Below are 12,462 nucleotides of genomic sequence, written 5' to 3'. Positions count from 1 at the left end.
ACAAGGGTCGCGGGATTTCCCATTTGATATAAATTGAATTAGACCTTGAACTGGTCGCCAGTCACTCGCAGGGCACACATCGACATTATTATTTTTTCCCATTCCATATTCTGTTCTATTCTAACTGCATGAGGTACATTTTACTATACTGTGGTATATTGGTAATATTTGGCACGTGTTTGCAGTACTTGTTTTAATATATAGTTTCGGTTAAATATACAAGAAATAATTGGATTTTTGAACTTTAAAACTGAGTCAAGAAAAATGTATTTTTTAAATGATTTTGAGCTATTTATTTCGAATATTCGTCTCAATGTTAGAACTCAATCAGCAAACTAACAATATGTCATTCAAAATATTTTTCAAGTGTATTTTGTATTTTATATTAGAACTGCATCAAGTATTTTTTTATTTAGCGCTATTTTTAAAAAGAATTGCTAATGTTTTTTATTTTATTATACACAAATAATTGGAAATGTTGGGTTTTAAGCAATTTTATTTGAGAATTTTCTTGGCTTCCTAAGCGCCACAAAAAAATGTAAAAGTTTTTTTAATTTTATTTGAATTTTTTTTTAAATTGTTTTTACAGCTCCATCAACAAATAATATATACATAAAGAGAGAGACGGAGCGAGAGAGAGAGAAATTTAGAAAGAGAGATTTAAATGAAAACAGCATACATTTTTATTCATAAAATATTTGAATTATTTTTTTTTCTTTTTTAAAAAATTTTGGAACCTCTCTACAAAATAATGTTATTGTAAGATGTTTTCATTCGAGTAATGTTGACAAAATATTGACCACAAGAGGACGCCCTTTCCACGATGTTGTGACGAATTAACCTGCGATATGTGGATTTTTCGTAGTATTTCCTCATCTTTTGAGTATCATTTCAAATAATAATGATATTAATAATATCAGTGGGGTTTTTATGTGCTTTAATTACACGTCAGCCTTTCATGCTGCCACAGCTACCGCTCGCGGGTAAGTGGGGTGTCGAAAATGCCGGCAAGGACCCCCCTCCCCCCACCCCCCAGGTTAACATCCAAGCGTCAAAGTTTACCCAGCAAACTTCCATCGAGTGAAGGGTTAAAGAAGGTTTGACCATCAGGAGCTCAGTAGGCTGAATTTTGACCTAAAAAAAAGAAAAGAAAAATGTGGTGGGGGGGCGTCAAGGGGGGGCGGGGGGGCGGGGGGGGCAGCCCACTTCGAGCCTTGATCGAGTGGATCGACACGCAGGAAGGTGACGCGCGTGGACTCCCTTAACTGTTCTCTGTTTTTAGTTCGGCTTGGTGTTGCGGTTGCCATGGCAATTGCGTCTCTTCTCTTCTTCTATCTTTCCCTGCGCGGATTCGTCCAAGTCATCAGCGGGCAGCGGCAAGGGGGGCAACCCGAGCCGGCGCACGCCGCGGGCCCCTGGCGTCACCGCATCCAGTGGGAGAACAACGGCCAGATCCACAGTCTCGTCAGCACCGGTTCCGAGTTCCAGGCTCCGGCGCGCGTCTACGTCAGCAGCCGGACCAGGGGGAGGGGCCAAGCCGGCGCCCCCCGAGCGCCACCGTCGCGGAGGGCGACGTTCGCGTGGGCCGACGGGCTCACCGTGGACGGCTCGGTGCCGCACGGACTCCGGGAAGATGCGACCGCCGGCAGGCGCCCGGCAGAGGGGGAGCCGGGCCACCCCTCGCCGTTCCTACCGCTGGAAGAGAACCCCGCGGACCGAGCGGACGACATGTTTAACGACGACTCGCTGCAGTCGCCCCACGGGAATTCGGTGCTGTACAACATGTACCCGCCCGGGTCGCGATCTGGAGCCCGCGGGCGACCACCTCCGGACGCGGGACACGGGACGAGATTCTTCCAAAACGGTAGCTCCCACACAGCGCATATTATATATAAAGGTTAAAATTTAAAAAAAAAAAATGGCTCAAATGTAGTTATATATTTTGTATTTTCAGGGTGTAGTATGCTGTATTTTTTAGCATTTTTATTTTTCAACATTTATTATATCTTGTCATTTGTATATATTGCTTTCCTAATCCTGCATAAATAGTAAATTTAGTACAGCTTTTTAAAATATAAAATGGTTATTACAATTGTATTATATCATTTTATTTTGTTTTTTCATTCCATATTTTTTTTTTAAAAAAGGCACCAATGTAGGATACATTTTCCTCCTTTTTATTGAAATAAGACACAGTCATCGCTTTTTATTGCAATCCAAAACAAACACGAGGTTTATTTTTTTGCATAAAAAAAGAAAAACAATTCAGGTGAAGGGCATGTTTTATTTTTACGTGACATTAAAGCAGAAATATGAGTGACTGTACATCTGAAGAAAAAAAACAAAAATATATATGTTTTAATTTGGTTTTAGGAATTCTATGCCCAGCTGCGTCAAATGATCCGGTGGACTGTATATGACCCACCTGCCGCAGGTTTCCCACCCCTGTTTTTTATTATTATTATTTTTTTTGTCACTTCCCTCACTTTGTTCTCCGCCCTTACCTTGAATGTGTTTTGGGATCAAAACGGCATAATGCAAGATGTCAAACTCAAGGCCCAGGGGCCGGATCCGGCCCGCCGCATGATTTTATGTGGCCCGCGAAGGCAAATCATGAGTATTAACTTCCATAATTTTTATTAGAATCTGTACCAAAATATCAAATTGTCATATCATAAATGATTATGTTGAGATATTGCAAGCATTATTGTGTACCCCGCATCAGCAATACTTGAAAAAAAAAAACATGAATCTTGATTTGTAATTCCAAAACTAGCTCATAAATTTCTTGTGTAAATATGATGAAGGCGAAAGATTTTCATGGTTTCACAGTCATAACGGCCCTCCCAGGGAAACCGTCACGACAATGTGGCCCGCGACATGAGTGAGTTTGACACCCCCGCTTTAATGTGTCCTCCCAGGGCTTCCCGACCTTGTGCCAGACCCGTACGCCGTCCAAGCGGGCGCGTACATCCAGCGCATGCAGATGTTTGCGTTGCGTTGTGCAGCCGAGGAGGACTGTCTGGCCAGGTGGGCGCGCACAAACGCACACAATGAGACCGCTTTTTTTTTTTTTTTTGTGAGCATAAGCGTAAATGTTGGGCCCTTGCAGGTCGGCCTACGGACCGTCGGTGCGAGACATCGACTTCCGGGTGCTCCTCCGCTTCCCGCAGAAAGTGAAGAACCAGGGCACGGCCGACTTCCTTCCCGTCAAGCCCAGGCACCAGTGGGACTGGCACAGCTGTCACCAGTAAGTGCCCCCCCCCCCCCATTTGGATTTAGGAACCACACTCCAAATAAATGACACATTCACTTTTTATTATGATAATTATGATCATTTTTTGGAAAATAATACCTTCTTAAGAGGCCCTGATCATTTCAGGGGCCCCCAGCTGTCCAACTACAATTATGTACTGTATGTATAATATTTTTTTAGACTTAAATTCTGTGAATTTTCCTCGATGTAAACTATAGGTGAATTTATGTAATTTTTTTTATTTGCATATTTTTATTATTTTTTTATTTTTATGTACTTTTGTGGACGATCATTTCACCTCATATTTAGTCTGAATGTGATACTTTGAGAAGACTATATTGTATATCTTTACATTGTTTTAGTTATTTACTTATTATCCTATTATTTTATGGGTGGATCTATTTGATCTCATCTCCTGCTTCAATTTTATTTATTTATTTTTTTTCTGATTATTGTTTCAGGCACTACCACAGCATGGAGGCCTTCAGCAACTACGACCTTCTGGACGCCGCCAGCGGCCGCAAGGTGGCTGAGGGTCACAAGGCCAGCTTCTGCCTGGAGGACACGGCGTGCGACGCCGGATTCCGCCGGCGCTACGCCTGCACAGCCCACACGCAGGTGAGGCCACCCCTCAACGCCCCAAACTCCCGATCTGATTTAGCACGTTTAGTGCCAAAAATGTTGAAAAAAAAAATACCGGATTCCGGAAAATCTGATAAAATCTCATGCGGATTTACCCATCGCAGTTTTGTGCCACCTTTGACGGACTCAGTTGAGCTCCGATCGTTTCGACTTTAAGCACTTCGGAGACGTACAGCAGATTTTGTGAGATCTCGCAAAGGTTTACATGACTTCCTCCAACACTACGGGGGGATTTGAAACTTCAGAAAATCTCACGAGATTTCGCGAGACTTCACTCAATCTTCCGATGCATGACAGTTATCCAACTTTACTCGTTCCGAAGGTTTCAGTCAGACTGCGAATCCGTACAAATTTGGGGGGAAAATCTTGTGATATTTCAGCAATTTTAGTTTTACCTTCAACAAATCTCATGAGACTTCGGCAAATCATCTTAAAGAGTGCAGGATATCGTGAGATTTTGGCACATCTCACAAAGTTCTTCAAATGAAGTACAGTGACGCCTCGGTTCTCGACCAAGATCCGTTCCAGAAAACAGTTCGAGAAGTGATTTGTCCGAAAACCAAATCATTGTTTCCCATTACAATGAATGGAAAAAGAAATGATGCGTTCCAAGTGTAAAAAATTAGGCTTTTTAAAGCATTTTTTTTAGCTTTTCCTGATAATAAACTGCTTAGTAGAAATCCATGTATAGTTTAAGTACTTTATATAATAAAATAATTTCTGAAATATATTTATTTTTTGCTTAAAATGTATCCATTATTAATAGAGTATGGAGACTGGGAGTGCATTACCGTATCAGTAGCAACTCGGCCCCCAGCCTTGTAAACGTTTTTATTAACCAAAGTGATTTTCGTTCGAAAACAGAAAAAAAAAAAATCTGAAAATTTTCGTTTGAAAACCAATTTGTTCGAAAACGGGGAGGTTTGAGAACCGAGGCTTTCCTGTAGATGCAAGTGTGCGAGCATATTTTTCAAAAATGTTGTCTGAATTCGGATTTGTAAATCTCACGTGACATTGGCACATTTTCACAAGACTCGCGTGATTTTGAGTTTGGAGGTTTTCTGCGAGATTTTAATGATCATCTCGTGGAGGTGAAATTGAAGGAAATTGAATGTTTTGTTCAAAAATGTTGTTTTCAGGGACTGAGCCCGGGCTGTCACGACCTTTACGCCGCCAACATCGACTGCCAGTGGATCGACATCACCGACGTTAAGCCGGGAAACTACGTTCTGAAGGTAAAAAAAGGGGGAAAAAACATGAGTTTGTTCCTGTGAAACGCTGTCGTAATTCATATTTTCTTTTTATCAGATCACCGTCAATCCCAATTTCCACGTACTCGAGTCGGACTTCAGCAACAACATTGTGCGGTGCGACGTCACGTACACGGGCGTTTACGTTCAGACGCGCAGTTGTCGGCTAACGAGGTCCTGAAAGCGATTCGCGTGCGTCCGACGCGAGTGTCAAGGTTTATTCACGTTTTTTTTTACTCCAATTTTTGGGGACTGAAAATTCATGAAATTTCAACAGCAATTCGTGACATGGGATTTTTCTATTTTTTTTGGGGGGGGGGTATATTCAAACTCCAGATGTCGCATTCGATGTAGTTTCTTCGTATTTGATATGTCATTGGTCTAGATGTGTTTTATTATTTTTTTTAATAATTGTTATTGCTCACTGATGTATTCTGTGGCGCCATATGTTGTATTATTCCTTCCAAAGATAATAATATTTTATTTATTTATTATTATATATTTTCTGCTGCATTTTGGGCATAAAATAAAAATACATTTTAAGAAAATCAAAGTAACATTTACATATGATTATTATCTTTTAAAAAAGTCTTTATTCATGATTTTGTCTTTAATCTTGAAAATACACAACTATTTATATAAAATCCCCTTTTAAAATAAAAATATAAAATAATATAATGTAATAAAATGTAAAAATATAATCTTTAAAGATCGGGATTTTTTGTCAAAAATGTAGCTTTTTCTTGAAATTCTTGAAAATCTTTTTCCTGAAAAAAAAATATCCCCCAGGAAGGATGCAACTTTTTCTTGTTAAAAAAACTAAGAAAATAAATTATTTAGTTCTTGCTCACTGATGTATTCCGTTGCGCTATATGTTTTATCTTTCCTTCCAAAGATAATAATATTTTATTTATTTATTATTATATATATTTCAGCTGCAGATTTTGGTGCATTTTGGGCATAAAATGAAAAAAAATTTAAGCAAAGTAACATTAACATATGAGTTTTATCTTTTAAATAAAGTTTTTATTCATGATTTTGTTTTTAATCTTGAAAATATGCAACTATTTATACAAAATCCCTTTTTAAAATAAAAATATAAAATAATATAATGTAATAAAGTATAAAAATCCAATCTTTAAAGATCATGACTTCTTTGTCAAAAATGTAGCTTTTTCGTGAAAATATTTTTTTTCCTGGAAAAAAAAATATCTCCAAGGAAAGATGCCACTTTTTCTTATTAAAAAACTGATAAAATAAAATACTTATCATTTTTCCGAGTGGCTCTAATGCAGAACTTCTTTATGGGTTTGTAGGAATATTTAGAAAGTGCGGAACATAAATGGGTCGTGATCGAAAAAGGAAAATGGCGGTGACAAGCAGTCCAAATGAGTCTCTTCCGCGGGGGGTGTCCAGGCTCTCCCCGAGAAACCGAGTGAGAAGCTCGCTCATCTAGGAGGGGTGGGTGGGGGGGGGGGGGGGGCTCAACGTTGAGCTGCTGCTGCTCCTCCGCATTGAGAGGAGCCAGCCAGGATGGGATACCTCCCGGACTCTTTCCGGGTGAGGTGTTCCGGGTGTGTCCCATCTCCTGACGGAGGGCCCCATGTGCGACCCAGGACACGCTGGGGAGTCTTTGTCTCCCGGTTGCCCTGGGAACGCCTCGGGACCAGAATAGCTGGATGTAATGGCTGGGGAAGGGCAAGCCTGGGCATCCCTTGGAAAACGGACGGATGGATGGGACATAAATGCCACTGTTCAACCTTCCACAACTCTTTGTTAATTTGAGATTTTTAACAAAATGAGAGCCAAGAGTGTCACGTAGGGAATGTTCAGAGAGGATGTGCAATATGCCTTAGAGTCGTTTCAAAATGTTAATAACAGTTGAACACGTTTGTTAATGTTATTGTTTGTCAGATTCGATACAATAAAGACTTTAATAAGGAGGGGGAGTTTTTGTCTTCTGTTTTGCTCGGCAAATAACGTTTCTGAACTGACGGAAGTGATGCGAAGTCGATCTCCACAACAAGAACGTCAAGCTACACGACAATGTGGCGTGTCCGCACCTTGCAATCCACCGGAACGCTAATCGTCGTTATAAAAACTGTGTGCAAAGTTGTTGTCCGGAAGACAAACCACATGTCCACATGTCGCAGTCCACTGAAATGCAAATCGGTATTATAGTATGTGTTGCTGTTTTGGTTAGCAACACCATTGAACTTAACATTGGAGAAACTGCTACAAAGTTGCATCAATGTTCCCTGCAGCACACGATTATGTTTACCACAACATTTATCATTTGTAAATCTGCTGCTGTTTTGGTTAGCAAGTGGTGTTTCAAATGGGCCTAGTCTAATGTCTGGGTGTAAACCACAGCGTCTGTGAACTGAGGCGGGTCTATTTGAAGTACAACCTTCAAAGGACTTCCTTTCCAGGTATTTTTGCTGTAGTGCTCCGGCACGGCGGCCGCAGATCGAGAGACAGTTGCCGAGCCGACAGTTGGCGGCATGTTTGCTGACAGGCCCGCGCGAAGTCGCATGAATGAAGGCCTTCTCCGCCGCCGGCAAAGACAATCTTCACTGAAACGTGGATTTGGCTGCCGTTAGCCCAACGCACCCACAGCAGAGTCAGTCATCATGCTAATTTTGTTTCTTTCCTGCATGTTTTGGTGGAAATAACGAGCGAAACCTGGAGCGAACAAACGGCGCGGCGTCAAGGCGCAGATGTTGGCTACTTCCAGCGCACCGAGGCAGAGATGCAGCGGAATAAATCCCAATTAAAATGGTTTACATTTGACACTGCCAAGACGTTTTCCTTGCCAGAGTAGATTGTCTGTGTTGTTCAAAGTGTCTGGAAAGTCTGCCCAAGTCCTGTCCGGTTCCGTTCAAATTGGAATGTTCTGGACCGGCAGACTGCTGTTTCAAGACAAGGTCGGCCGGCTAATTGGATGTGCGTTGAGCTAAAATGGAAAACAGTCGCGAAATGATAACGTCTGCATCAGAAGCCGGTAGTCCAAGGGTATAAACTCATTTTTGATTATATTCAAAATATACTCAGCATGTAATTGTTAATAGACTGTACATATTTACACAACAAATATTATTTTGAAAACAGAAGTCATGAAACATAGTGGCAATAAATTTCAGCATGATTTTTATAGATGGCTATACAGACTTTGAGAGAACTTGCCGCCGAAAACACGACGGTTCAACTTTTGCACATTTCTCAAATCGGGACAACGCACAGAACTCCCGGCTCAGCTGGCCGCCATCTTTTTGGACCCGCGCGTCATTTTAAAGATGTCGTGCCGCAGAGAAAAGCTGCGAACCTTCACACCGACGTGTGGAGCCAGGATCTCACCGAGCGTGGCGCGAGCGCGTAGCTGCGAAACTGCTCAAACGCTGCCAATGCCAAGTTTGACCCGTGCAAATACAAGACAGCGTGCAGGTGGGCAGAGCTGACCATCTGGATCTGGACCACACTCCAGCTGGGTACAGTGTACTGGGTATGTACAATGTGCCAAGTCTTACTTTTAAACTTATAATGTGCGAGCTAGTCACTGTAAGCGACAGTCCATAAAAATACCAATAACCAATTTTCTATTAGCCATTCCATAAAGTTCTTGACCAAGTGATCCATAAATACAGAATTCTCATTTTTTTTCTCAAGTGCATATGGGCTAATACTTTTTCTTTCAGCTTGTCTCGTTAGGGGTCGCCACAGCGTGTCATCTCGGATGAACGATCGTATTTGTTTGGCACAGTTTTTACGCTGGATGCTACGGTAGTGCCGCAAATGTAATTCTTCCCTTGATGAATAGAATTTTCCCCATTCGTAAAAAAAAAAAAAAAAAAACTGCCGGTAAAAGAAAGCAAAAAATGAACTTGGAAAAACCTGTAGGTTACGGCGCACTTGAGTTAACTTCAATTGGTACTTCCGGAAGTACAGTACACCTTACACTGCGAAGCTAGCCGTTAACTTCCAACACTGCCAATAGCGATCGGCAATTCTCTTTGAACTTTCTTAAAAAGTTTACCACTTTGTTTTCCCAGCATCGACCAACGAGCCTCGTCTGCTTGTCGGGCGTCACTCTGATGTTAGCCTCTGTTAGCCAACGCTAGCTAATCCTCTCCTCGCACCTTTGGGCGAATGGTGGCGGGAAAAAACGGTTGTCAGGTCGACAGAAAAATTCGACTGGGGAGCTCACTGCACACAAATTGGGAACATGTCACCAGGACAGAGCGTTTCCGGGAGGTGTTTGGAGACATTTCTGAAGCCAAGTTTTGGGATTCAGCGTTAAGGGTCGAATTTCTACAAAAAGCCAGGACTATGTGAGAACTGACAGGGACAGAAGAAAGCATCTCGGCTGTCCCGTTTAGCCACCGGGCAGAGAAATTCCTCGGCATCTGTCGTCCGCCTGAGATTAAGAACAACGTCAACGCAGACGTGCTGGAACGCTTCTTCTTGAGCGGGGGGACCTGCGAGGAAATGTTTCCCCTTTCGAGCTGGGTGGTACGATGACTTGGGTGGTATTTGCTTGAGGATTTGCTGTTTCTTTTCTTTGTTGATTCCTTGCACTGCGTCTGGAAGGCTTTTCTTTGTCTTCCTGCGCTCCCGATCACCCACAGGAAGAAGGCCTGGTGGGAAAGATCACAGTTTGTGAGGTTAGCCGTACCGATACCGCGCTGTGTTAATTTAGATTCTGTTGTGCTGCTATAGAAAGTATAGAAAGTCACTATTTGGAATTAACGCACAAGTAATAAGTACTTTCTTACTGTACTTAAGTAGATTTTTCAGTTATCTGTTCTGTGATGGCATGTTCATCAACCCAGCTGCACTTGGTGAAAATCCCCGATATAGACATCCATCCATTTTCTTTGCCGCTTATCCTCACGAGGGTCGCGGGGAGCGCTGGAGCCTATCCTAGCTGTCAACGGGCAGGAGGCGGGGTACACCCTGAACTGGTTTCCAGACAATCGCAGGGCACATCGAGACAAACAGCCGCACTCACAATCACACCTAGGGGGAATTTTGTGTCCAATTAATGTTGCGTGTTTTTGGGACCTGGGAGGAAACCCGAGTGCCCGGAGAAAACCCATGCAAACACAGGAAGAACATGCAAACTGCACACAGGCAGGGCCGGGATCGAACCTGGGTCCTCAGGACTGTGAGGCCAACGCTTTACCAGCTAACGCACCGTGCCACCTCATTTAAACTTATTAAAATACACTTTTCAAACCAATTGGAAACGTATTTGAACTGATGCGGGGAGGAAAAAAAACGAGAGTTTAAATACTGCGCGTATTGAACCACCTGTGAACGATGCATGGACGTGCCTTTAAAAGGCGGGGCCTGATGAGCTGACGAGTGATTTCAACAAGTTAGCAGGTGAGCGTCTGGGCATGAGCTGTGGCCGACAGCAGTTCCAACGTCAACGTGTTCATCGTTTTTATGTGTTGTCCTCGTCGACTGGTGTTCAGTAAAAGGATGAAAAAGACCGGATCTGCATTTCCACATGCATTATATTAAGTAAGTATTCTCAATAAAACCATACAAAACAATGAATATAAAAGTGAAAGAACTTTGTATGTAGTTTCGTTTTCTTTCACCTTTTTTACCTTTGTACTTGTGTGTGTGTGTGTGTGTGTGTTTTGCAAACACTGGCAACAAGCTGCTCCAATATCAGGCAAGCTGAGTACTGCGTCCTTGAGAGTCTTGCGAAACAGCATCCTCCGGTCGACAAAAGCGAGGAGACTATGGAGTGTTGTTCTTGGTTCGCCGTCTGAAATTCCAGAGCAACTCCGGTATTTACAAAATGGCAAAAATGCATTCTCCCTTCCATCGTGATTTAAAAGCCTTGACTGCTACCGCGCCAGGGTTGTAAACCGCCGGTGGCAGGCTCGGGGATGTGAGCGTCTGAAGGTCACGTATCACAGAGGTACAATGAGATTGATTGAAACAAAGATGGAAGCTAAAGCATAGATCACGCAGAGCAAAAGGCTATAAAAAGCAACAGTGTATCTGCAAAGCAGGTTTAATCTCTAGTTAGCTTTTCAATCACTCAAAAGCAAAAAAACAACAACAACAACAACAAAAACCCAACACAACAGGCCTGCATACAAATGTAGCCAGCAGCTGTGTTTGCTTACCCGGTTACAAACGTAGCCAGCAGCTACGTTAGCTTAGCCAGTTACAAACGTTGCCAGCAGCTATCTTAGCTTAGCCAGTTAAAACATAGCCAGCAGCTATGTTAGCTTACCCGGTTACAAACGTAGCCAGCAGCTACGTTGCCAGCAGCTATCTTAGCTTAGCCTGTTAAAACATAGCCAGCAGCTATGTTAGCTTACCCGGTTACAAACGTTGCCAGCAGCTATCGTAGCTTAGCCAGTTACAAACGTAGCCAGCAGCTAAGCTATCTTACCCGGTTACAGGCTCATCATGTTTTGGGCCAACAACAGCATTTTACAAGTCGGCTACATTGCTTATGTTGGAGGACGCGAGTGCAAGTGCCTGTTGATTTTGGACAGATTGATATCACTAGTCAGTAGACCACACAGTTTTATTAAATATTAAGCTAACAGCACCACGGCATTATTCAAATTTTACAGCTAATATTAGAACATCGTTTACCTTGGAGACAACCAAAGTGTGGCCGTTTATTTTTTCTCAGATATGCTTAATTATGCAGATGACATGACCATATGCTAATGGTGCATAGCTTTAGCCAATTAATGAGCTAACGACAGCGTCACACTAATTTATTGTTGTAGTGTATTGGTGGATGAGGCAATGTTCTTCCCTTTTACATTTGGCAGACAGAAAATAAATATGCAATCAACTGCATTGCTAATAAGGCTACGAACAAGCAAAAGATAATATCAGTAAATTGCTAACCTTGGATTAGACCACAGACCAGATAGTTTTATCCATTAACAAGGGAACTGTATCACATTACTTTACAGATGCTACAGGTGCAGTCAAACATTCATATCTCAAACCCTCTCTCACTAATTGGAATGAATGGAAAATCCAGGAATCTGTTCCAGTTCTCCCGCAAAAAAAGGGAACAGTTTTTTTTTTTTTAATCAAGGAAACTAACCTTCTAGAATATTGTACTCAATAAAAACATATGCTAATAGCATACACGCACAGGCACACACTGATTTCTTAAAATTGTTTTAAACATCCTTAGCTGGTGTTATTTTTGTAGCTAGCTGTTAGCTCGTGTGGCTTCCATTGTGTGCTTGATGGACGTTGTTGTTTTCAAATACACAACCGTGTGTAATTCTTTTTGTTTTACGTTTGCTTTGACAGTTA

At 42.1% G+C, this 12,462-nt stretch overlaps 1 protein-coding gene and 1 long non-coding RNA gene across 2 annotated transcripts; one reads left to right on the top strand and one right to left on the bottom strand.

Annotated features, from left to right (window-relative positions):
• Nucleotides 1-1,305: 1,305 nt before the first annotated feature.
• LOC133510899 (protein-lysine 6-oxidase-like) lies at nt 1,306-5,458 on the top strand. Its single transcript, XM_061839362.1, has 6 exons — nt 1,306-1,864; nt 2,922-3,030; nt 3,113-3,250; nt 3,718-3,874; nt 5,038-5,133; nt 5,207-5,458. Exons 1-6 carry the CDS (start codon nt 1,306-1,308, stop codon nt 5,327-5,329), a joined length of 1,182 nt encoding a protein of 393 aa, XP_061695346.1. The 3' UTR covers nt 5,330-5,458.
• Nucleotides 5,459-8,275: 2,817 nt separating this feature from the next.
• On the bottom strand, nt 8,276-11,750 carry LOC133511075 (uncharacterized). Its single transcript, XR_009797787.1, has 4 exons — nt 11,493-11,750; nt 10,764-10,927; nt 10,459-10,648; nt 8,276-9,782 (listed from the first exon to the last, which is right to left on the bottom strand). It is a non-coding gene; the product is annotated as an uncharacterized LOC133511075 (long non-coding RNA).
• Between the last annotated feature and the right edge of the window lie 712 nt (nt 11,751-12,462).

The sequence above is a fragment of the Syngnathoides biaculeatus genome, chromosome 13, assembly GCF_019802595.1.
Source record: "Syngnathoides biaculeatus isolate LvHL_M chromosome 13, ASM1980259v1, whole genome shotgun sequence".
NCBI lineage: Eukaryota > Metazoa > Chordata > Actinopteri > Syngnathiformes > Syngnathidae > Syngnathoides > Syngnathoides biaculeatus.
The sequence above is the reverse complement of the archived record's forward strand: the minus strand, read 5'-3'. Positions and strand labels throughout refer to the sequence as shown.

Coding starts and splice junctions, on each gene's coding strand:
- LOC133510899 (XM_061839362.1), top strand. CDS start 1,306: ATGGCAATTGCGTCTCTTCTCTTCTTCTATCTTTCCCTGCGCGGATTC. Junction 3,251..3,717: donor GACTGGCACAGCTGTCACCA/GTAAGTGCCCCC, acceptor TTATTGTTTCAG/GCACTACCACAGCATGGAGG. Junction 5,134..5,206: donor CGGGAAACTACGTTCTGAAG/GTAAAAAAAGGG, acceptor TCTTTTTATCAG/ATCACCGTCAATCCCAATTT.